Source organism: Herpailurus yagouaroundi, unplaced genomic scaffold (assembly GCF_014898765.1).
Source record: "Herpailurus yagouaroundi ecotype Mexico unplaced genomic scaffold, PumYag 139, whole genome shotgun sequence".
Classification (NCBI taxonomy): Eukaryota; Metazoa; Chordata; class Mammalia; order Carnivora; family Felidae; genus Herpailurus; species Herpailurus yagouaroundi.
The window spans coordinates 61,401,222-61,426,985 of NW_024412394.1; the positions used below are offsets into that span (position 1 = coordinate 61,401,222).

General features: G+C 33.8%; 1 protein-coding gene across 1 annotated transcript in view; it reads left to right on the forward strand.

The window, feature by feature from the left end:
- The window catches only part of LOC121029179 (cerebral cavernous malformations 2 protein-like), a 92,071-nt gene extending 66,794 nt beyond the window's left edge, over positions 1 to 25,277 (forward strand). The window contains exon 2 of the mRNA XM_040473099.1: positions 25,180 to 25,277. Coding sequence (XP_040329033.1) covers positions 25,180 to 25,269 — 90 coding nt within the window. The 3' untranslated portion in view covers positions 25,270 to 25,277. The remainder of the gene's footprint in view (positions 1 to 25,179) is intronic.
- Positions 25,278 to 25,764: the final 487 nt, after the last annotated feature.

Sequence of the window (25,764 nt, forward strand, 5' to 3'; positions counted from 1 at the left end):
CAAGATCTATGGTTCATGAGTTCAAGCCCCACCTCAGGCTCTGCGCTGACAGTTCGCAGGCTACTTGGGATTCTCTCTCTTTCTCTATCTGCCTCTTTCTCTCTCTCTCTAATTAATTAATTAATTACTTAATTAAAAACATCAGCATGGCAAAAATACTGTGGAGCAAACTTGGAATTTATTTGCAACAAAAGTATTGCACTAGAGGGTACTTCTTAAATATAAAAATAAGTAATGTCATAAATGTAAACAACTCAAACACAGGTCATATGAATGGAGAATTCATGAGAAAAGAATGCCAAACAGCACATGAAAAGATATTTACTCTCACTAACAAACACATGGGAAATGAAACGAAAATGTGAAGAAATATTATGCTTATCAAATGGGAAAGAGGTAAATAATTGCATATAAGGCATGATGTTATAACATATAATCTTATAAATTGATGCACACATTTTAGAGGGCAATTTGAAAATATCTGTAAAAATTTTAAAAATGCATATGTGTCTTGACTAACCATTTCTGTTCCTAAAATTACATTTGCAAAATATATATATTTTCAAAACTATATTGTTTATTGTTATTTTTATTATATCAGGAAAAGTTTAATTGTACAAACTGATTATTACATTATAATGTATCCATTTATTTGTGTATATACATATGAAACATTCAGAAATGTTACACGATTTTGCTGTTTGTGAGTTCAAGCCCCATGTTGGGCTCTGTGCTGACATCTCAGAGTCTGAAGCCTGCCTTGGATTCTGTGTATCTCTCTTTCTCTGCCCCTCCTCCACTTCCACATGCTCTCTCTCTCAAAAATAAATAAACATTAAAAAAAGAGTCTATCTTATGGTTTGGCTCTTCCCCCCCCCCCCATGTTCATCTCTTTTGTTTCTTAAATTCCACATATAAGTGAAATCATATGATAAACCATTTATTTTTCAAATTTGTTCTTACTATCTTTGAAGTATACCTGTTTAAAATTAATTAAAAGAATAAATAAAATATAGCCTTATCTAGTGATTTGGTATTATATCCCCCTAATATTATCTATTAGCTTATTTTACAAATGTATGATCTTAAACAACTACTATGTAAATATTAAAACTATCATTTTTAAACTCCATCATTTTCCTGAAACCTCATAGTTTTATAGTTCTATAAAGTGAATGGCAAATCTATGGTTTTTCAGTTAAGTTTGTTCTTTAATCACACAACATAACCTCAAGCATAAAGCATAAATAATAAGTGTGAGTATATTTCAAATATACAATTTAAGAATAAAGTAACAGGGAGATGGATATGGATATCATGGAAATAGAGATGTGTGGCAATTTTCTTTTAGTTCAAGCTTTGAGTTTGTTAGCAGAGAGAAAAATCCATTAGCGAAGTATAAAGCATGATTCCCCCTCCTTCATTTGACAGATGAAGAAAGTGCTTATCAAGAATACACAGACATTCAATATTTCATTCCCAGTGCTTTCATATGTGGTACCTATTCCTTAATTAAACCAAGTATCTTTCTTAGCAAATCTTATTCTAAATTTCATAGAATTTCAAAACATCAATCAATGAAACACATTATTTACACTTGCCTCTAAGTCTCTGAGGAGGCCTGCAAAACAGAGTTTCAAAGTTGCTATGATCCAGGAAAGTAAGGATTTTTATAAAGTTACCTGTGAAATTATTTGTGACACAAGAAAGGACATTCAGTAATGAATAGAAATCCTTATCCATTATTGTGTTTGGAAGATATATTGTAGCATTGCATACTTTCTACTACATGAATGTATAAATCCTCCTATTTTCATATTTCATGTACCTAATTTCAGGATACATAGCTACAGTGATAAATTTTGCAGATTATGTCTTCTAACTGGTTATATTTTAGAGTCATAGTTTGTGCCCTGTACACACTGTAGGAGATAGTGCACACTTCTTTTTGTGAACACTGATATTCTCCGATCCATATGATGTTTGAATTGCTAAAATAGTTTATTTTTAATTTGGAAATACTTGATATATATACAAAGAAGCTTGTATATTTTGATACATGCAGAGAAACAATGAAACAAAGTTATATAAGAAATAAACCTGAACCTACAACCCAGTAACAACAACAACAAAAATACTCCTGTAGCGCAGCTGTGGGGCAATGCCTGGATTCCCCCTTCACTGTACAGGCACTTCCTTCCCCAGCTGATTGTTCACAGCCATATCTCTCCCCAGCAATGCTTGGGGAAATGACTGGTTGATCTGAGGTGCAGAGATCCAATTTATATGCCTCGTTTCAGAACAAATCTGAATGTATTCAATGGAATTATTTGATAACTAACCTATGTACATCTTATTTCTACATTGGTTACACACCTGACAATACATTAGTACAGTGGTTGACATTAAATAACCAAGATCTTTACTTTTAAAGATTTTTTTTTAATTTACTCATATGTTTACCATTTCTGCTGTTCATTTGTTTTGGTAAATGCAAATTTCCATCTGAAGTCATTTTTCTTTTATTAGAGAACTTTCAGTAACATTTCTTTCAATTCAGGTTGGCTGGTAATCTATTTTCTCAGCACTCTTTTTCCTCTACAGATGTTTATTTTGGTTTCATTTTATTATAACTTTATTGAAATTTAATTGAAGTATAACAAACTACACTTATTTAAATTGCATGATTTGACAAGTTTTGAGATACCAATAGACATGTGAAACTGTCTATTGATTCATCTCAATCAATATAATAAACATTTCCATCATCCTTCAAAAATTTCCTGTGCCTTCTTTCAATCCCTGCACTGTTCTGGGATAATCCCTGAATTAGTTATCTCTACAGGTTAGTCTAAACTATCTCGAACTTGCTATCTCGAACACACACTTGTGTGTGTGTGTGTGTGTGTGTGTGTGTGTGTGTGTGTGTGTGTGTGTCTGTGTTCATTTAGAGTTCTTAGTTGACAGGATTCCCTCCAGTGCTGTAAAGATGCCAAGCCAATACCTCCTGGCCTTTACTTTTTGAAGTTGAGAATTCAGCCATCATTCTTATTTTATTCCTGTGACTTTAGTATTTATACAGGTCAGTAGCTGTATGTGCAGCTTAGAATTTAGTCAAAGACTTATGGGAACTCCTAGTCAATTTCTGAAACTGCCCTTTCGTGTAGCTCCTTCTCCTCTAATTATTCTGTGTCACACAAGTCCAGGTGCCCCAGTCTCTTGGAATTTGTGGTTCTGACTCCTAGCTCAGTGAGAACACTGTACTTTATGTGGATCCTCTCTTTCTTCTGGTGCCTGGGAAACACCTCTGGGTGAAAAGCAGGAAAATCATAGGACTTATTTGTTGTCTCACTTTCCTCGGGGATTATAACCCTACTGCCTATTATAACAATGTCCTTGTTTCATATATTTTGAACTTTCATTTTTTTATGAAGATAGGGCTAGTCTAAATCTCACGATAGAGTGTGGAATCCGTCTCAGTAATTATAAATACATCCCTCACTACTAGTAAGGTTGAATATATTTTCATGTAAAGTATTTGACATAAATATTTCATATAAAGTAGAGGATGTTATGTATAGCATGGTGATTATAATTAATAATAATGTATTGGAAAGTTGCTAAAAGACTAGATCTGAAAAGTTCTCATCAAATTGTTTTTCTTGTTTTCTTTTGTATAATATCTGTCATTTCTATTTTCTTGGTTGTGTCTTATCTCATTAAATTTGTTTAGGGATATTTATACATTTGTATAAAAACCCTTTGCTTTTATGTGTGTTACAAGTACTTCTCACACTTTGAGTGTCTTTTTACTGTCACTGATTTTTTCTTCCTTTTTTTCAAAATATAATGTCTATTTCCAATACTCTTGCCCCATTTTCAAAGTATATTTAGTATCTTACTACTACTCACCAACAGCAATCCTACCATCTTGGTCCAAGCCATCTGCGTTATTTTTTTTTAATGTTTATTTGTTTATTTTGAGAGGGGGAGAGAAAGGTAGAGAGGGAGAGAGAGAATCTCAAGCAGGTTCTGTGCTGTCAGCCCAGAGCCCCACTTGGGGCTTGGTCTCAGAAACTGTGAGATCATAACCTGAGCTGAAATCAAGAATTGGATGCTTAACTGACTGAGCCACACAGGCTCCCCAGCATCTCTACTATTTTAAAGCAACTTAACTGCTTTCACTGCTTCCATGTTCAACCTTTTATAGTTAGAAGTTCCATCTGTCTAGATTTGCTGGGGTCCATCTTGGTTGTTCATTATTAATCATTAAGTACTTTCTATGTTCACTCCTCAGATTGCCCCTATTTGGTTAATAAAGCACATAGTCACTCTACCTATGGATGATTTTGTTGTTACTATATAAATATATTGCTAATTTTGTGAGCTGGTCTTATGTTTTACACATCTGCTGTGTGTCTTATTGACTTTAATCATTTGTACATTCTTTGAGGTTTTCTATATAGGCAATTACAGCATTTGCAAACAGTGGAAGTTAAATTCCTCTAATTTTAATTCCTATCACTTTTATTTCATATGTATTAGTTCCCCTTGTCCCTTAGTCCACGATGGACCTAGGTGATTACTTACACATGCAGTGAGTTGCTTTACAAGAGAGAAAATTGGACTTTATATTTGGAACCCAAATATCTTCTACTCCTCAGTAAGCATGAGTGCCCTTTACACTGGAGCAGATACTATCTCTGTGTTAAATGCTCCTATAGGTAATCTTGCCTTGTGCTCTGGTGGGAAACACTATCTTTATTTTTCCAAGGCTATTTTCTATACAAATATTCTTGAAAAGATAGTTTGGAACAAAGAGCAAAGACACTAATTTTGCCTGCAAGATTTGCTGAAACACAAGGGATTCATGGGAAACGGTCTCCTAATTCACACGTTCACCTTTTTGAATATTGGCATTTATCTAGAGGTTATCTATTCATTTTATACCTTACTGGTTTTTTATTTTATGGTGTTCTCTTATTTTTGTAACTTTTGTATGAAGGTTATGTAAGTGAGTTTATTTTAATTAGTAAAATTATCAGTCTGTGCCCTCCATTTTTAAGATATGTATCAATATTGCTAACTTTTTACAGATCTAAGTCATCAATATTTACATTATTGATGTATCTTGTTTTCTATTTATTGCTTTCTTCTCTTCAATATTTATTATTGGCTTATTGGGGTCTATCTTTAGATTATTCTATGGATGTTTTTCTACCATCTAACTTGCTTGTGTAACTCAATATTTTTCAGTCTTATTATTGTCTAATATGTTCCATGAAACTACAGTTTCATCAATAAACAGTTTAGTCACATCCTATTTGTTTAGTATGTTCTAATTTAAGACTGATTTGAGGGGCACCTGGGTGGCTTAGTTGGTTAAGCGCGTGACTTTGGTTTGGGTCATGATCTCATGGTTCACGAATTCAAGCCCCACGTTAGGCTCTGTGCTGACAGCTCAGAGCTTGGAGCCTGCCTCATTCTGTGTCTCCCTGACTCTCTGCCCCTCCCCCACTCATCTCTCTCTCACTCTCTCTCTCTTTCTCAAAAATAAAACATTAAAAAAATTTAAGACTGATTTGAAAATTTTAAGAATTTTTTAAAGACATTGCATCATCATGTTTCATCAGTATATTTGAAAATAATGTATATTTTTGATTGCTGTATAGGAGTACTATATTTTTATTTAACTTAAGCTTTGTAATTGCATTTTTCATATTTCCCTTCTGTTGGCTGTTTGTCTGACATATATTACTGAGTGGTGTAAATCTCTCACAGTGGTGGGTGGCTTGTCACTTCATAAGAGACCTAGATCAGCGGCAGCTACATCATCAACCTGGCTCCATACCCTTGGGAACAAAACAGACATTATCTGGTCAGCTATGGCCACATCTTATGTGAAAAGCTAAGAGTGATACACATTCCCTGAATATCCAGCCATCTCCTTGAAATTTCCCCATGTTATATCAAACTTACAATATGACTGCACTAGTATCATTCTGTAAGTTATTCCCTTTAGCTATCAAACTGTTCTGCTTATTACACACAGACCTCTTGAATTATCTCCCTGACCTACCCTTGTCCTTTGTCTATGGATGGATTAAGATGTGTGCCAGTTAATCAGTTGCATGGAGCACCAAACAAGAAAGAGTAGCCAACAATTCTGGGGCGAGGATGGAGGGCCTGAAACTTCAATGAAATTTTAACAGAGTAGAAGTTCTCTTAAAGGTCTTCCTGGGTGAGTACAACGTAGAGTTGGAGGGGAATCTTTGTAAGTGTGTGATTGGTGGTGACAGATTAAAGAGAGTGCTCTAATAGGAGTAGATACCTGTTCCATTTGATTTCAGGATTGATAGGTCCAGCTTCTCAAGGATTAGGTATGCTTTAGCAGATCTACCTTACAAGTTTTTGGCCTGGACTAAATTTTCCCTGACAGCTGAGTAACTGAATTATTATCAGGATTCTCCTTTCTCATTCTGTTCTTACATGGGTCACAGACTTTTCTAATACTATATATGGAATGACCTGATAATATTAGCCTCTCTGTTAGCTTGCTACCTTAGTAAGACTCCACACTTTCTAGAATGCCCACTCCATGCACTTCTTCCTTTAAAAGCTCAAAATTACCTCTGATTCCATGTCAAGTGGTAAGTATCATATTTGTGTGACTTTCATCTGCTGACCTATACCTCTGTGAACTATACCCATTCATGTTTATGTTTTTCCTTTACCTCAAATATGTTTCCCAACACTAAACCACTTCACCTTGTTTAAATTCAGTTTCAGAACCTACTCTGGGAAATTTTTCCTAAAGGAAAGTTATGTTATTTTTAACTTGGTTTTATAAGTCAAAGTTGCCTTGGAGTATTCCGCATTCTTTCAGTTGCCAGTTTATCACATGTAAGGAACATTTAAATCTAGAAATTGATTGGTACAGTCTGTAAATACTTGGATCTGAATTATGTAAACTCTGAAAACATATCAGAGTATGTTGATTGCAGTAAGATATTCCTGAATAGATTGTAGGAATGCTGACAAAAGCTCTAACCATTAGACAGTGATATTAGTCCCATACTTTCTTTTATTCTTTTATTTTTCTAAGTACCTTTTTTTTTTTTTTATCTATCTACCTTTTTGTGATACAAAGAACAAAAACCCACTAATAGTATTAATCAAAACAGAAGAATTTGTGCCTTACCCTCTGGATTAGCTGCTAACACTGAGAGAAGGGAGAAGAGGAGAGCCAATCAGGACTCTTCTGGGGGGAGATATGGGCACTTATGTACCACAAAACAAAGTCCTTTTCTCTGTCTTTCCATTTCTCTGTCTCTCTCCTACTGTTGTCTGTCTCTTTCTGCTCTGTTCCCTATGACTGATTTTTCTTTCCTTAGCTTTATTCCCTGCGAATAAAGGCAGGTTTTCTTCATATGGCAGTTAACATGGTTTAATTAAGGTCCTCATGTATTTGACATCCAAAGGATTCTAAAATGCATAAGTCAAGAAAAGGGATAAAAATGGCACATTTTGGGTCATGCTTGTGAACCCTTCAGTTGAGTTGCTAAAGTTTTGTTAGTAAATCCTTATTAGGATGCCATAAACTTCACTGTACCCATCACATGTGTATGTGGAGTTTTGCAAAGTTAATGTTCCAGGAAAGTTGTGGGCTTTGATAACTGTAACAGAGTTGCCTCATAAATAATGACATTTAAACTTAATTTGCAAAGCTCTAATTAGCTCCATAACACAACTCACATTGTAGAGTTCAGCCAGAGTGGTTGAGATAAAAGAGAAATTCCTAATGTAGAATATGCTTATATTTCTTCCACTGACCCCCTCACCACCAATGTATTGAATTTAAGTATAGTAAGTACCTTTCTTTGGGGAAAAAAAAGTGACAATCTCATCATCATATTGGAATCCTACCTTGGCATTTGAGTATTGTAAGAAAGCTGTGAAATCATAGTTCTATTAAAAGGACATAATAATCACAAAAGAATATCTATTAAAGTCTTTGAAAATGTATTGTTATCTACATGTGTTCCTCTAGTGTTATATTTTGGTTTTACTTTTTCATTTTGATTGCAAGTCTGGTTGATAGGAAAGAAAATAACAGAGCTGTAACTGCATAGCTGTAACTATAGTTCACTTTGAATGCCAGGGAGAAATTGTTTATTTCATATATCACCTGTGCAGCTTGATTTAACTATTCTACAAAACAGACATATGTTTTTAACATAAAAATCAGAACAAAAAACATGAAGTTTATATGCTTGCAAGTTAGAGACACTTTTTTTGTGAATTTCCTTTCAGTTATTCCAAACATCATGTTGTCTATTGATAGACAAGCTGTTGTTCACTGGCATAAAATATATAAAACATACATTATGTGATACTGGTATAGTATGGAAGGTGTAGGATAAGTATTTTCTCCAATTCTTTCCTTGTTATCTTGGCTTATGTGCAATCGATCCTCCCCCCTGCCCATACACACTCTCCCAGCCTGTACTGATACCGAGCTGTAAATCTTCCTGATACTTATTGCCAAAATTTTATTTTTCAAAGAGAAAATAGGCAGTTTCTTATTGGGAAATATTGCTGGATTTAAGTAGAAACAAAGTAAGAAAAATCATTTGTCGTTCTAAAGTAAATCACAATCTATGGTTTATATTTATGATGTATGTTGGTTTAAATTTTTTAATCTTACCCAAGTAAGTGGAATATTGCTTTGAGTGACCCAAATAAAATATAATTTTATGCTTCAATTTATTTAACTTAAAACCACAAATATATTTAACCACCAATTTGTTGAACCTACAGCGCAAAGGTGCAAAGATGTGTAAAAGATTGTTTATAATCATTCAAATGAATCAAATTGCCCTTAAAAAACATGCTGCAGCATTTACTAGAATTTACCACAAAAAAGTAGTAAAGTGTAATTTTTTATCATGTTTGTCCTTACTCTATTCTGTAGAGACACAACCTCAGCTTCCCTTTCAGAAACATACACTAAAGAACTGTATCCAATGACTGGAAACTAAGGCATGAAGTGAAAACTTTCTTGTAATTCCTGGTAAATAGTATTTGTTCTTAATCATATCCTGTGGTCATAGGCCCTTAAATTTTATTTAGTATTTAGCCTACACAGTATTAACATTATCACCATTGTAGAGAGAGTAAATATTCTCAGCTATTCTAAATTTACTACCTATTTAAATTGTAAGATCTGTGTGCTCAATGCTAAGAACTTGAGTAAACCAAGATGGGGAAAGTAAATATAATTGCATTAACAAAATCCTTGATAAAAGGACAGCAACTGGTAATCAACATATCTGGACAGGGATTAGAAATAAAGTAACCATTATTTGTCAAAATAGATAACTGAGTCATTATTAAGAGAGTACTGATATTTATGGGATATTTATGAATATGTAATCTATTTCTTACAACAACTCTATGTGCACTATTATAATTGCATCACAGAAGACAAAACTGATGAGTGGAGTGGTTGAGTAACTTTCTGTGCTTACATAAATAACAAATTACAAAAGAAAGAAAGAAACAACAACTAAACTAACTTTGCTCTTAAGTCTGTATTATTTCCCCTATGTCATGCCAGATCCTTCAAAAAAGAAAGTCGAGGGAATCACAAATGTTAGACAGTAGTTAAGAACTTACTCTAGAGTTTGTAAAATTTGAGAATGTAAAGGTGGCAAAAAATCTTGTAATGCTCTAGTTATGATGTGAGAGAACAAATGAAATATTATTTTTTAAAGAATCAGAGCTCAACTGATAAAATTAAAGAATGAATTAAAAGATGCCTTGATATTTCAAGTTTTGATTATATAACCAAGCTTGTATTACCATGATAGAACTATCAGTTAATTTAATATTACTTAACACTTCTTTTGTTTCTTCTTCTATTCCAGGTACAGATGAGTAAAAATAATAAAAAATGGGAATTAAAAAGGATTTTTAGGAAAATATTGGGAGACAATGTACTTGTTTCTCATCTTCCCAAATTCCTCAGAGTCTGACACATTGAAAATTGACAGTGACTTAAATATTAGGGTTAAAGTGTTTAGTTACTTATCATTAAGTAGAATACTTCTCATCAATAAAAAGGGATATCTTCTTTTACATGTAACAGGATGGGTGAATCTCAAAAACATTGTGCTAAGAAAAGAAGCAAGGGACATTCTATTCATGTGAAACTGACTATTTTTTCTCTTCATACATATTAGTCTTTTAAGACATTTACTTCAAATTTCACTTCTTCTTAATTCCAAGAAATTTTCATAGATAATTTAATTTATAAGTCATAGATTATATTTTAATTCATGTATTGATTTTATTTGTATATATTTATTAAGTTACTGTGCTGTGTGTTAGGGATCAGTTTGAATAGGAAAAGTTCCCTGATTCCCAAGATGTTCATAGTCTATTCACAGAGACAGATAAAATTAGAAATTACAGTGGAATAAAAATACAAGATGATTGACAACCTGTACATATGTTGTCATACTAGAAATAAACTTAGAATACTGCGATTTTTTTCAAGGAAAAACATAAAGATATGAGTGAAAGACTATAAGGACTTGTCAGTACAAATGAGAAAACTAAACTCATAAGATTTTGTAGGCTGTTAATCACCATAACTGGTATAGTATATAAAAATCATGAACGAACTTAATTTATGATAAGAACATATGTAGGAGGAATTATTACCATGTTAACAATTCCATCCAAAAAGTAAGAACAAAATAGATGTAGTTTACTGTGTATTCAATATAAAGTAATGAGATCAGTTTTCAGAATTCACTTAGAAAAGTAATATGACTATGGGAGATACTCTCCATTTTGAATCACTTCCAAAATTGTTTACGTTGTGATACAATTATGTCACTGCTATGTGCATTTCCATTTGGCCCTGCTTAGGCCAACTGTTTAAGCCACTGCTTTCAATTTCAAACAACCAGTGTGATCAGTAGAAAATGCCAAAGTGAATCAATGGGAACCTTATTTTCTCTCTAACCATAATACTTCCTAAACTCATTTGGAAGACCTGTCTTATTTACTGTAGTTCCAGTTGACCTGTCCCATATTTTAGGTCTTTTTAGGCATTTACACATTCTTATTTTACATTTACCACTTTACGAAGCAATTTTGTAAAATCAAAACTATAGACATACATTATAGGCACACCAAAATAAGATAAAATAGTATGAATTTCCTTTTATTTATTTCAGATACTACTAGGAAAGAATGACCTTACTGAATTTTAACTGCATTTTTCCAATGCTCACTCAAAAAAAACTGTCTATTTCATATTCTGTCAGCAAACCCTCTTGGCTCTCTCTCCAAAATTTATTACAAATATGACTGCTTCTCACCATTTGCACCTCTGCTATGCTCATTAAAGTCACCATTATCTCTCATCTGGACTGCTTAATGAGGCTTTCACTTGGTTTCTCATTTCCCATCTTGCCCTCCTATAGTCTGTTCTCCATAGAGCAGCCAATGTGATTCCTTTAAATTGTAAATCAAAGACTCTTATCCCTCTGCTTAAAATTATCTAATAGCTTCTCATCTCAGAGTAGAATTCAAAGATCCTAAATGATCTGCATCCCTGCTACCTCACTGGCACTATTTCTAACCACTGACCCTTTTAGCTCACTCTGTTCCAGCCACACTGGCCTCCTTTTTGCTTCCTGAACCTGCTAAACTTACTCCTAGTCAGGCCTTTCCTATGGGTCATGTGTCTCTTCTTTATAGAAAGCTTTCCTGCAGTCATCCAGAGTGCACTCCTTAGCTTTAATCAAATCTTTGCTTTCATTTCATTTTCCAGATTATTTCTCTGCTTTTTTTATGTCATAACAGTTATCACCACCTAAAATGCTATATATATATATTTGTTTATTCTCTTTTTGTCCTCTTTGTCTTCGACCATTGAGAATAAGATCCATGAGAATAAGACTTTTTGTTTTGTTTTGTTTTGTTTTGTTTATAGCTGTAACTCGAACACCAAGAACAGAGACATCCAAAAATCAATTCATGAGTGAATGAATGAATGAATGAATGAATGAATGAAATTATGTATGGATATAATTGTTCAGAAATAAAACCTATTTTAAGAATACTTCTATGTATTAGCACGTATTTAGTTTAGACCATGTTAGGTGCTCATAGTTTTCTCTAGCTGATTGTAAGTGACAAGTCTACCTGGTGTTAGGAAAGTGCCCTGTAGGAAAAGGATTGGGGACCAGAGAAGAAAGGATTTCACACTTGCTAGATTGTATGTTTTTGTAAAGGCTCCAAGAAAACAAGTCTTAATAGGATAATTCTATTCCATTATGAAGGAAAAGTTAAAATAAGCCTGGGAATTTTAAGTTAAACAAAAACAGCACCTGATATTAATTATTCATCTATAGAAAATAGCTATTTAATTGGACTTTTATGAATTAAAAATAACTATTTCATTGGACTTTTATGAGTTAAAAATAAGGTTTCCAATAAAAAGATAGGCATAGAAAGAGTCCTCTGGGAAGAAATCACAATTAATATCAGAGATTCTAATTTCACATTCTAAGTTCTCCTTTATGCAAGTATGATGTTTGTTAAGTTACTGAAATTCTCTGAATTTCAGCTGAATCAACTATAAAACATGCAGTCATTACTATCTATTTTGTAGTCTTATAATAAATAAAATTTGTATATGATTCTGTTAATATACTGTGAACTGTTATATGAACCTTATTAGTTAATATTTTAATGGCATAAATGATCATGGTTTAATTCATTCACAATTTGCTATTAGTCAAAGAGCCCAGGGTCTACTAGAATAACAGTGCAGGATTTGCTTTATGTATTTTTATCCAATCCTGGAGATTCTTGTATTAACAGTTATGTCTCAAGATCCCTTCTTTAGAAGATCATACAAAACTCACTGAAGTTCAGGGGCGCCTGGGTGGCGCAGTCGGTTAAGTGTCCGACTTCAGCCAGGTCACGATCTCGCGGTCCGTGAGTTCGAGCCCCGCGTCGGGCTCTGGGCTGATGGCTTGGAGCCTGGAGCCTGTTTCCGATTCTGTGTCTCCCTCTCTCTCTGCCCCTCCCCCGTTCATGCTCTGTCTCTCTCTTTCCCAAAAAAAAAAAAAACTTTAAAAAAAAAAAAAAAACTCACTGAAGTTCAGTCACAGGCACAAGTGATTTATTTTAACTTATGTTTTTTAAAAGGTGCCAGATTTATGTAACTCTAAATATTTTCTTTATTACTAGGAAGCAGTTTGAAAGAGCAATGAATTACTTATCATAGACATCAAATTACTTGGTCAAAATTGTCTAAAATTTCCTACACTTACATAAATTTGTCCATTGCTAAAGTTAATACACCCCAGTGGTTTGTCACCATTCACAGAACCAAAGGGAGTATTATTAGGAAAATTAGCACATCAAATTTTAAGTGATAGTTCATGGAGCATTTGTGGGTGCTTAGCCTTAAAGAATAGGAAAGAATAATAATTTGCTTATCTCCCTCTACATATTTAGAATAATTATGAGGCTATGATTGGCAAATCCTATATTTTCAAGTACAAACTATCATTCACATAGTACTTTTCTTTATATTTTGTTTTATGGTTAGTATGATAAAATAAAGTTCTACTTGCTTTAAATGTGCTAAATTTTCTACCTACATGAAAATGGTGCTATCATTATTTTTAGTTTTATGCAAGTATTTGCTTCTTAAAAAATTTACACGTTTAATACTTTACAAATTCATTGCCACAAATAATTATTTATTTAATACTGTTCATATTTTATAGTAAGCAATAAACTAAATTGTTTATGATAAGTTGTTTATGACAATTTATTGGAAGTTTATTATTTATTTCTTATGGATATATAAAATATAGATTGCCAAAAATGTTGCTAGCTAGTTTATGTTAAAATTATGGACTGTCATCATATTTTCTTCAATATGTTTAATATGATTTTACTATAAAACTATATATTAAAATAAAATAATGATAATATAGGGAAATGTGAGGCTTTTAAGAAAAATGAGACTTGGCATAATCTCAGTGCTTTGTTGAGTGTTCAGTGTATTAATATGATTAAAAAATTAAAAACTAAGAAAGAATGAACTTTTTTTTAAATTTCAAAAACGTACCTGTTTAAGCTTTTGTTATATTTATTTAAGATTTTGGAAATATTTATTGTATTCTAAATCTCTGTGTACATTGTTTTTACTATGGTAACAATGTCCTGAGGTATTTTGAGACACAGACAAGATATATAATCTTGTTTTTCTAACTGCATTAATGTAAATTAAATTTCGTTTTTAATGTCTACAAATTTCTTTTCTTGAAATGATCTGTGATTGCTTATAACTGAAGACAATCTGATGCATCCATAAATGACTGCCCTGTACTAAGGGCCTTATTTAAGGACAACAATAACATCATGTTGACCATTTGTTAGTGTTTAGGGAGATACTTTGAAGGACAGCATATGCAAATATGTTTGTTGAAGTCTATTCAGTTTATCTCTTTCCCTAAAATACTACAATCAGTTGCTTCTGGTTGTTTCTTTTTTAAGTTTCCTAAGTAGTATATGTTCATTTACTTTTAGAAATGGGTATATGTTTAGAAAAGGGTATTTTGGATTTCTAAATATGAATGAGACTTGTTAGGCAAATAATTATTTCTACAGATAGAAAAGAAGATAAGTTAATAAAATCAAGGTATGATGCACTGTTTTCATATATTTTTATATAAAAATATAACACATTATATTGCATTCTGATGAGTTCTACAATTATTAGGGGCACGTGGGTGGCTCAGTTGGTTGAGTGTCAGATTCTTGATTTTGGCTCAATTCATGATCCCAGGGTCGTGGTATTGAGCCCCACATCAGGCTCCATGCTGAGCATGGAACCTGCTTAAGATTTTCTCTTTCTCTCCCTCTGCCCCTATCCCCTGCTTGCTTTCTGTCTTTCTTTCTCTATAAATACATGCATACATACATACATACATACGTACGTACGTACATACATACACAAATAATAAAATTATTAAATAATTTACTCTATGTGTGTTCTTTTTTAATTTAAAAAATTAAATATTTTAATTGAGATATAATTGACATATAACACTGAGGAAGATTAAGGTCTACAGCGTGTTGATTTGATACACTCTATGTCTTTTGATTGTAGAATTTTATTCATTTACATTGAAAGTAATTATTGTTAGGTAAGAGCTTATTAATGCATATTGTTAATTATTTTCTGACTGTTTTGTAGTTCTTTTGCTCCTTTCTTACTGTATTCTTTTGTGAGTTGATATTTTTCTACAGTGGTATACTTGGTTTCCTCCTCTTTATCCTGTGTACCTATTGTAAGTTTTCACTTTATGGTTATCCCAAGGCTTAAATGCAACATCTTACAGATATAAAAGTCTGTTTTGTTGTTTATACCAACTGTTTATATCAACTTAAATTCAACTGCCTACAAAAAAATCAACTTTTGATTCTTCCATCCCTCAACCATTTAAGTTTTTCATGTCATAGTTTACATATTTTTATATCATGTATTCATTAAATTATTACAACTATAAGCTATTTTTAGTACTCTGTTAATACCCACCATAGTACAGTATTGGAATATTTTGATTTTGACTTTTAACTCAGTCTTACTTGTATACTTTATATTGTCATATGTTTTCATGTTTCTAACCAGGGGCCTTTCATTTCAGCTTGAATAATTCTTTTCAGGAGTAATTTTAGGCAGGTTTAGTGGTGATGAACTCCTTAGTTTTTGTTTGTGTCATCCCTTTGAGTTCACCATTCTTTTCTTTCCTGGCCTTCAAGGTTTCTACTGAGAAATCTACTGATGGAATTATGACAGTTCATTTGTTAGTGACAAGATTTTTTTCTCTTACTGCTTTCAAGATTCTTTCTTTGTCTTTGAATTTTACAATTATAATTTGTCTTGGAGAAGATCTTTCTAAACTGAATTTATATGGGAACCAATGAACTCCATGAACTTGGATATCCATATCTCTTCATGTTTTGAGGATTTATCAACCATTATTTCATTAAATAATCTCTCCCCCCCTTTTATCCATCTCTTTTCTTTCTAGAACTGTACCTTTTGTAGATTTTTTTTTGTACAAGCCCTGTAGGCTTTCTTTATTCCTTTTCATTCTTTTTTTTTTCCTTTTTGTTTCTCTGACTGGATAATTCCAAATGATGTGCATTTGTGTGCATTAATGCTTTCTTCTGATTGGTCCAGTCTGCTATTAAACCTGTCTGTTGAAGTTTTCAGTACCGTCATTGTATTCTTCAGCTTCAAATTTCCTGTTTGGTTCTATTTTATGTTTTCTACCTCTTTGTTGAGCTTATTTTGTTTTTGTATTATTTTCTTGATTTCATTAAATTATTTATCTGTGTTCTCTTGCAGATCTCTGAGCATCTTGAGAAAATTATTTTGAATTCTTTGTCAGTCAATTTATGTATATTCCTGTCTTTGGAATCAGTTACTGGAGGCTTATGGTATTTCTTTGATGGTGTCCTGCTTCCTTGATTCTTCATGATCCCTATAGCCTTGTGTAGGTGCAAATTTCACAAAGCAGTCACTCTTTCAGACTGTATGTACTGACTTTGTAAGGAAAGACATTCAACTCTTTGTGAAGGCACACTTCAGCCTTCTGTGACTCCAAGTGTAGAAGTGCAGGGCATTAATTGGGGTGGGGATGTGTGGTGATTCTGGGTCCAGAGAAACATGATATCTCATTGGCTCTGGTGGCTGGGGTCCATGACTTCAACAACTTCATGGGCCTTTGCAAGTGCTACAGGGTATCCTGTAGCCAGTGGAGTGCTTGCCAACAGCTAGTGTCCCTGTGGTCTCTGGTATGCTCACAGTAGGCTCTCACCCTTGCTGCTGGTCCTGACCCTTGCCACTTCATGTGTCTGAAATTGGCCTCTATCACCACATACACATGAGCAGCTAGCCCTCACAGCTAAGTCTGTGCACACCACTGGCTCCAGCCATCACTACTTCCTGCCCTCGTCCCTACCCTAGCCATTGGGCCTGGAGGTACTGCTATGAACAGTATTCCTCACAGCTACTACAGACCCACTACCGTGCTTTCCAAGGGCCACACAGTTGTTTATGTTATAGACTTCAGTGGCCTAAGACAGTGAGGCATCATTCCCTCTGCAGACCTGGAGCCACCACAAGGGATCACAACATACACTGCAGGGGAAGCTGGTGATGGGAGTTTGGCCAGCAGGGTGCAGGTGCACAACCCTATGGGCTAGCTGCAGTTGAAGACAACAGTGCAGGCCAATGAAAGGAGACAGGGCTGGAGCTAGGCCCATGAGCAGCTGCAGGGGTCTTCGTTGTTGTCATGCACTCCACGGCTGTAGAGTCTGGCCACTGGCATGCACAGCAATGAAGGCTGGTGGCAGGAGCTGGGCCAGCAGTGTGCAGGTGCATAGTTGTACTGGCTAGCTCCTAATCCATACACAGTGGTGGTAGTTAGCTGTGGGATCTAGATTGGTGTCTTGCATTTGTATAGCTACAGAGGCCAGGAGTGGTTGTCATTATCGGGGATCCTAGATTATAACAGGAAGTAAGATGGAGGCTGTGGAGACACACTGAAGTAGCTGGTGTCTGTGAACACAAAAACCTGGGGTGGGGGTGGACCTTGGTGATAAAATATGCAGAGGGTCCACAGTGGCTGTGCTGGACACTGGTTTCTTAGGTAGCAAAAGCTGCTGGGGTTTCCTGGAGACCAGGTCATGGGGAACTGGAGTTTGTGTTGCTGCATGGCTGGTATTAGTAGACACGGCTCTTCTTCCTAGTTCCAAACCTCAGGTTTGCAAATTTCTGAATGGGGCAGAACTGAAGCAGGTCCTTTCTCAGTGCCCCAAAAGCTGTGAATACTGGTTACTCGCCCTATCCTCCCTTTTCTGGTTAAAGGAACTCTTTTGAGCCAGGGAGTTTTCTCTTGACATTGCATAGTGCTGGCTAGAGGAATGATGTGCAGACAAAATGAGTTTGCTCTTCCTTCTCTTTTTGTGCAGTTATTCTTAGGGATTTTTTTTGTTGTTGTTCTTGTTCCACTCTTGCTAAAATTTCTTGAGTGGACTCCTGATCTCGCCCAGAGCTTTTTGTTCACAGATAGCTGTCTGTGGGGGAATAGAGGCTAGAGTCTCCTATTCTGCCATTTTTAGTGACATTTCAAAAAATGGTGCGACTATTCATAAAGGCAACTGTATCTAAGGTTTTCCAATTGTTTGCATTTAATACAAAATATTTATCATTTAGAGTATCACATAGAGTACTATGTTTTATAATATTTTATAAACACTCATCCTCAAACTTCAAATGTACTTAAGGAGAAACAAAATCTAACCTAATAAAACAGCATATTTCTGTACTTTAGAATCTCTAAAATATATATTAAACTGGGTAAAGAGTGAAAAGTTTTCCTACTTCACAACCATTATGAAATCTCATTGTTTGAATCCTAAATAGATAGCAGTCAGCCATTATGTAGCATATGGGATTGCTATAGAAGTCCATATGCTTTGTAACAGTTGGTGTTCAAATGAAAATGTGTGAAGTCAAATAAAAATGTGGTCCAGATGACAAAACCTAATTACCAGCAGCATCAAACTGCAGAATTTCTTTCAAACTACCTATGTCACTTTTTTCTGTTGTTTTATAGAAATTTCCGTGGTAAAATAACTTTCAACAAACTTGTAGATTACAATGATAACCGTCTATTTTGAGAACATAAGATGTAAGAATAAAATATAAGGTCCATTCTAGCTTTCATAAATAGATTAATAATTATGATTTCCTTCTCTAAAACCTACCCCAAAGCAAAGCAAGGTAGCAAGGTAAATAGAAGAAGAAAAAGCCATAATCAATGAGACCAGGGATATTGATATTCCACAGCTCGCTCGCGCTCTCTCTCTCTCTCTCTCTCTGTCTCTCTCTCTCTCTCATGCAAACACACACACACACACATACACATCCATACACACGCACACACACACACACACATACATATGTGTGTGTATGTGTATCTGCATGTGTATGTGTGTGTCATTCAAGTATGCAGAAAGGTCCTTAAGAAGGGATATTCCTGGATAAATACATAAAATAAGGCAAATAAAACATTGCTTTTAAAATGTTTTTAATATTCATTTATTTTTGAGAGAGAGAGAGAGAGAGAGACAGAGAGAGACAGAGCATTAGAATGGCAGGGGCAGGGAGAGAGGGAGACACAGAATCTGAAGCAGGCTCCAGGCTCCAAGCTGTCATCACAGAGCCCCATGCGGGGCTTGAACCCACGAACCGTGAGATCATGACCTGAGTCAAAGTCAGATGCTTAACCGACTGAGCCATCCAGGCACCCCACAAAACATTGCTTTTTAAAATAAGTTGCAGAATGTGAAATTAAAATCTAATAATCCCTCTATGGAAACATGAAAATGTATATGCAAGCTAGCTGGGCATATTTTTTGAGCCAAATTTGGTATTAATTATTCAGAGCCTGGAAGAGCAGGGTTATGAAAGGAATCTTATAAACAAATAAAAAAATATTTGGAGGAAGCTTCTGACTAGAGAGAAGATGAGACATTCTGCATTGTGTATAGTTTTAGTGAATAGTAGTTTACTGACTGTAAAGACAAAAATTAAAAGAGCTCACACTAAATGGTAGGTTACAAGAAAAAACTTTTCATTTTGGAAGATATCTTTGTTCATGTTTTGACATGAATGTCCAGAAAATAATTTGTCTACAAAGCATTAATATTCTTACAATAAAATAGAAATTAGCTAAGAATCAATATGCATCTATTACAAGATAAAAAGAAAGATTTAAAAAAAAAAAACTAATGGCATTTGGTGAGCTCTTTATAGATTTTGGATACTAGCCCTTTGTCCGATATGTCATTTGCAAATATCTTTTTCCATTCCATTGGTTGCCTTTTAGTTTTGTTGGTTGTTTCCTTTGCTGTGCAGAAGCTTTTTATCTTCATAAGGTCCCAGTAGTTCATTTTTGCTTTTAATTCCCTTCCCTTTGGGGATGTGTAGCAACATGGATGGAACTGGAGAGTGTGATGCTAAGTGAAATAAGCCATACAGAGAAAGACAGATACCATATGGTTTTACTCTTATGTGGATCCTGAGAAACTAACAGAAACCCATGGGGGAGGGGAAGGAAAAAAAAAAAGAGGTTAGAGTGGAAGAGAGCCAAAGCATAAGAGACTCTTAAAACTGAGAACAAACTGAGGGTTGATGGGGGGTGGGGGGCGGGGCAGGGTGGGTGATGGGTATTGAGGAGGGCACCTTTTGGGATGAGCACTGGGTGTTGTATGGAAACCAATTTGACAATAAACTTCATATATTGAAAAAACATTTTTTAAAAAATTAAAAAAAAAACTGATGGCAGCTGAAAAACATAAGTAAATGTGGCACAGGGGAAATGAAAATTGTTGCTTAATATATTGCCATCAGTTAAAAAAATTTTGCTAACACAATCTCATTTATAAAATAAGGATGTAGGGGCGCCTGGGTGGCGCAGTCGGTTAAGCATCCGACTTCAGCCAGGTCGCGATCTCGCGGTCCGTGAGTTCGAGCCCCGCGTCAGGCTCTGGGCTGATGGCTCAGAGCCTGGAGCCTGTTTCCGATTCTGTGTCTCCCTCTCTCTCTGCTCCTCCCCCGTTCATGCTCTGTCTCTCTCTGTCCCAAAAATAAATAAAACGTGAAAAAAAATTTAAAAAAAAAATAAAATAAAATAAAATAAGGATGTAAAACAAAGATAAAATAGAACATGTAGAGGTATGTGTTTGTGTGTGAGAGATTGTGAGATGGCAGAGTTGAATAACGGAAGCACAGTTGGGAACAGCACAAAAAAGAGAGACTGCTGAAACACAGTGATGCATTTGTAGGACAGTGTTGAAGGAAAAATAAAAGAAGAGAGCAAAGATTTTCAACTGCTCAAAATTAAAAGATAAAACCCTGCATGGTTTCATCATCCATAGTCTATTTACCTGAGTTGTATATAAACATTCCATTAACCCCGGCCTGCAAAAGTACACAATCTTACTGCTTTGTCTTGCTTACAGTCATTCATTACTTACCCATATATTGGATATATTGTTGTTACTTCTTTTTTCTTTAAAGATATAGTAAATGGGGTGCCTGGGTGGCTTAGTTGGTTAAGCATCCAACTCTAGGTTTCAGCTCAAGTCAGGATCTCAAAGTTTCATGAATTTGAGTCCCATATTGGGCTCCGTGCTGACAGTGTGGATACTGCTTGGGATTCTCTGTCTCCCTCTCTCTCTGCTCCTCACCTACTCACACTGTCTCTGTCTCTCAAAATAATGAAACTTAAAAAAAATAAAGATATAGTAAATAAAGTTTTATAAAGTCACAAAACACATATATATTTATTTTTACCTTAATTTGTGTTTCTAATTATTACCATAAACATTTTAATAGGAAAAATTCAATAGAAAGGATATTTATTACTTAGAAAGTAATGAAAAACGAATACAAAACTGGTAAAAATTTGATATAAAAACAAAAATAATTTAGAAGAGATATTGAAGATGTACCAAAAGCAGCAAATGCCCTGAAAGAGAAAATTTACTAGAAGTTTATAAATTAATAAATTTAAATCTTGAGTTTTCAAATTTCTGAAGCTCAGGATAATTGATAATCAAACCATCAAAACATATACACATCATTTTAAGGAACACTCAAGTGAAAAAAATCAGAGCAACTATTAAGTATAATAATATATGGGGAAAATTCTCCATACTAATATATATTTTTTCAAGGAGCTAAAGTGTAATGAATATTAGACACAATTTATATTTCAGACTCTAGAATTTTATAATGGAAAGTAAACATTTTCATGCTCCCATAAAACATTCATAATATTGACAATTATTTAGACTAAAGAAAATCTTAGTTATAAAAATGTTTAAAATTAAGATAATACTTTTTGGTCATAATGAGGTAAGAGTTGAAATTAATTTAGGAGGAACACTCCATGGAAATTGAAAAACTTAGCTCCCGGATGTTATAATTAAATTAACACACCTAAAAACACCACACACTCTCTAAGTTTCAAGGTAAACTCAAAACTCAAATGGTAGAATATATAGGGGAGAAAAGGGAGAAAACACTGTAACTAGAACCTAATAGCTATAAAGTAAAATCCATAGCTTGAATAAGTATATTGTTAAACAAGACAATTAGAATAAATGTTAATTTTCCTCTAAAGGAATTTAAAAATGAATATAAAATAAATCTACAGAAGTAGAAGAAGGTATTAGCTGAAGTGAAAAAAGAATAAAACAGTACAAAATGATGAATACATTAAGGTGTTTTCTTAGTGGGGCAAGAATATAACCTCAAAACCAAGGGGAAAAGTTATGAAACCACAAGATAAATGTCAAAGTGGTCATATGTCAGAGAGGAACCTAAAGGAATGATAAAATAAGTTTTTAGGAAACTGTATGCAATTTAAGGAATCTGGATAAAATGAGTAATTTTAATATATAAATCAGCAAAGAGCTTCACAGAAGAAATAGTCATCAAAATAGACCAGGCCCCCAAATTTTTGTCATGCAATTCTATCATAACTTAAGAAAGAGGAAACTAATATCATGTAACTAAATCTGAAGAAGGGTATTTCCTAGGCATTGTAGAGGGATGTTTGTGTCATGGACCTCTTTTGTAATTTGGATAGCTACTGAGATTTTATTTTTCTTAAATTTAAAATATATTTCATAAGATTATTAAAAGCAATTATGCTGAAATATAAATATATTACTTTGTAAAAATGTGATATAGAAGTTATATGTTGCTCAGTACATTACATTAATACATCACATCTAATTCAGTAACCACTGTTGTTTTAATAGAGCTAACCATAATTTAAAATATGTATAATATGTATGATTTCATATGAAACTATGTGCAACATCCACTAGTGACCAAGTCAAGTTATAGTTAATACTCCTACCTATTACTGTCTACTTTCATGATGAAAGGAAATACTAAATTTCAGGTTAGTGGAAATACAGATGTCATTTTTTTTTCCAATCAAGTTTATGGGCTCTCTGATATCTTAATGTAAGGTTTTTTTTTTTTTTTACATCATAGAAATAAAATAAAAGTTTTCAATTTTTAAGATATTAGCAGTAAGAGTTATATCCAAAGACAATATAGAGGGTCTGTAAGATTATCCACTAATAAAATAGCAATAAGAAATCTAAATAAGCATTATCTATCATAGTGCCTGTCATTAAGGACATACTGTACATACTGTATCAATATGGAAAAATTGCTGTGAGTTGCAGAACATGTGTGGAATATGTGTGTAAAATAATAATGCAAACACATATTCATATATATGTGAATAATTCATATATACTTATATAGATATATATTCATATAGATATATGACTAGCTCTGAAAGTAGACACACTGTGAGGGAAAATGAGAACCTGGTGACTGGGGCATTAAGAGACAAAGTGAGGCAGATTACTGTTTTCAGGAGTTTAATTGGTCAAATGTTGATTCTAATTGATAGCACCAAATTGAAGATGGTTAGGAGTGCTTCACCCAGAAGCTCAAGAGAAGTTTTTATATAAGCAAAGCAAGGAAAGTATCTGATTAGCTATAATGTAAGAAGTTGCTTTATTTGGGAGAACCTAGTTAGCTATTTGTGATTGGTTGTACTTAAATTTCTCGGTTTTCTTTTCTCAGTTTCAGGTGCATTGATTCTGGCTTAGGTTTTGGTTTGCATGCATAGGGTACCAAAGCATTAGATCCTCCTCAGTCGAGTGGCTTCTTTATTTAATTACTTAAACAGGGAGGTGAGAGTAGACGACTTACATTCGTTGGGTACCTTTTTTACCTCTGTATTTGTAAAATGTCTAAATGTTACTACTTTAAAAGTTACAAACAAACAAACAATGAAAAAGCAAGCAAAACATAAATGAAATCATACTAGACATTCTTCACTTTAAACAAGGAATTGTCCCAATTATTGGAAACTATTAAGCAAATAGTTTAGATATACTTTATACATACATTAAATATACATACTTTAAATATAGAGTTATATATAAATTATATATAAAATGTATATGTATATATTATATATATACACTTCAGATAAACTTTATACTTTTAAAGTGCTTGAATACTTTCTTTCACTATGCTAAAACTTACGTAGATATAACATAGATATAATTCTCAAGCTAACTGATAATACTAGGGCATGTAGAATGGACATTTCTGAAAAGGATAAGTAGTCTAAAATTTTTTAAGTTTCCATCAACTATGTATTTGACAGCCCAATGATAGCTGAGAGCGTGGCCTTGGCATATGTAAATATCTCCACATGTCACTTTTCTTCAAGCCTACAGATTTCAGGCTAGTGACAGTATTAGGCAGCTGGACTTGTTGATAGCTTTCTGACAAAAATAAAACACGGCAAAGTACATGTTTCTTCTGTGTCTGTTCTGTCCAAGCCCAGCGTGTCACACTGCACAGGAAAGATGCTGCTCGGCTTTGGATTATGTTCATAATCATGAGTTTACAGGTGTCTGGAATATAGTATTACAGTGAAAAACCAATGGAAGTAATAGCACACACCTTGATTTTCTTCTGCTTAATAGTAGAAAATTAACTGCTCTAGCATGAGCCAAATTTCATTGAATGCCCTATTATTCCTTTTTCTTTAGCAGAAAAATATGCCAAAGGGTTCATTAGCATCCTTTACCACTTTAAGCAGTAGACTAGTCCAACAGATACACTTTTATATCCGAGCTGTGCACTACATAGGTGTGAACCACTTCAAAAATTACTGAAACTCTGTAAGCCTCAATAATCTCCTGTCTAAAATAAGGATAATTATATGTACCTCATGTTGTGGTAATGAGAATTAAATGATATAATGTACATAATCTACTTAATAGAGTGGCTGACACATGAGCTTTCAAGAAATGAACTATGTAGATAGAAGAATGTATTCTACCCTCAGACCAACTGAATTTAAATCCTTGCTTCACTGCTTAACTAACTGTGTCACCATTGTTCAATTGGTTAACCTTTCACTTACTCAGTTTGCTTTTCTGTTACAGGCACAAAAAAAGGATATACTTCCGGGGACTGTTGAAAAAATTAGAGATTACACACACACACACGTGTGCACACATACACACAATGATTGAAGCAAGGTCTGCAACAGTAAGTACTAACTAAATGCTATCGTTATACCTTAAAGTACAATATTAAATTCTCAATTCATGTTTCCATTCTATGGGTATTTGATTCAAACTTTTGACTTATCAGTCCCACAACAAAGACTCAAATAAATTTAAGAAGTTTCCAACTATTGCCAAAATTTAAGCAGTTAAAATAGTTTTCTAATTATTGCTAAAATTTAAGAACAAAGTAAATAAATTTAAGATTGAAGAATACTAGAGACTTATAGAGATTACAAACATAGTTCTTCAGAAAAAGTTAGTTGTTATTGCCAATATTATTTTTGCTATCATATAAAATATTTACCTGAGAAATCCAGTAAAGAAAATTCTTCCAAACTCAGGTTCACTAAAGAGAAGTGATATAGTATAATATCAATAACTGAGTGGTTTTCCATCACATAATTAATTAATGTGTATTTTCGCCAAACCCCCAAAAATATACTTAGGTTTCTTAATATT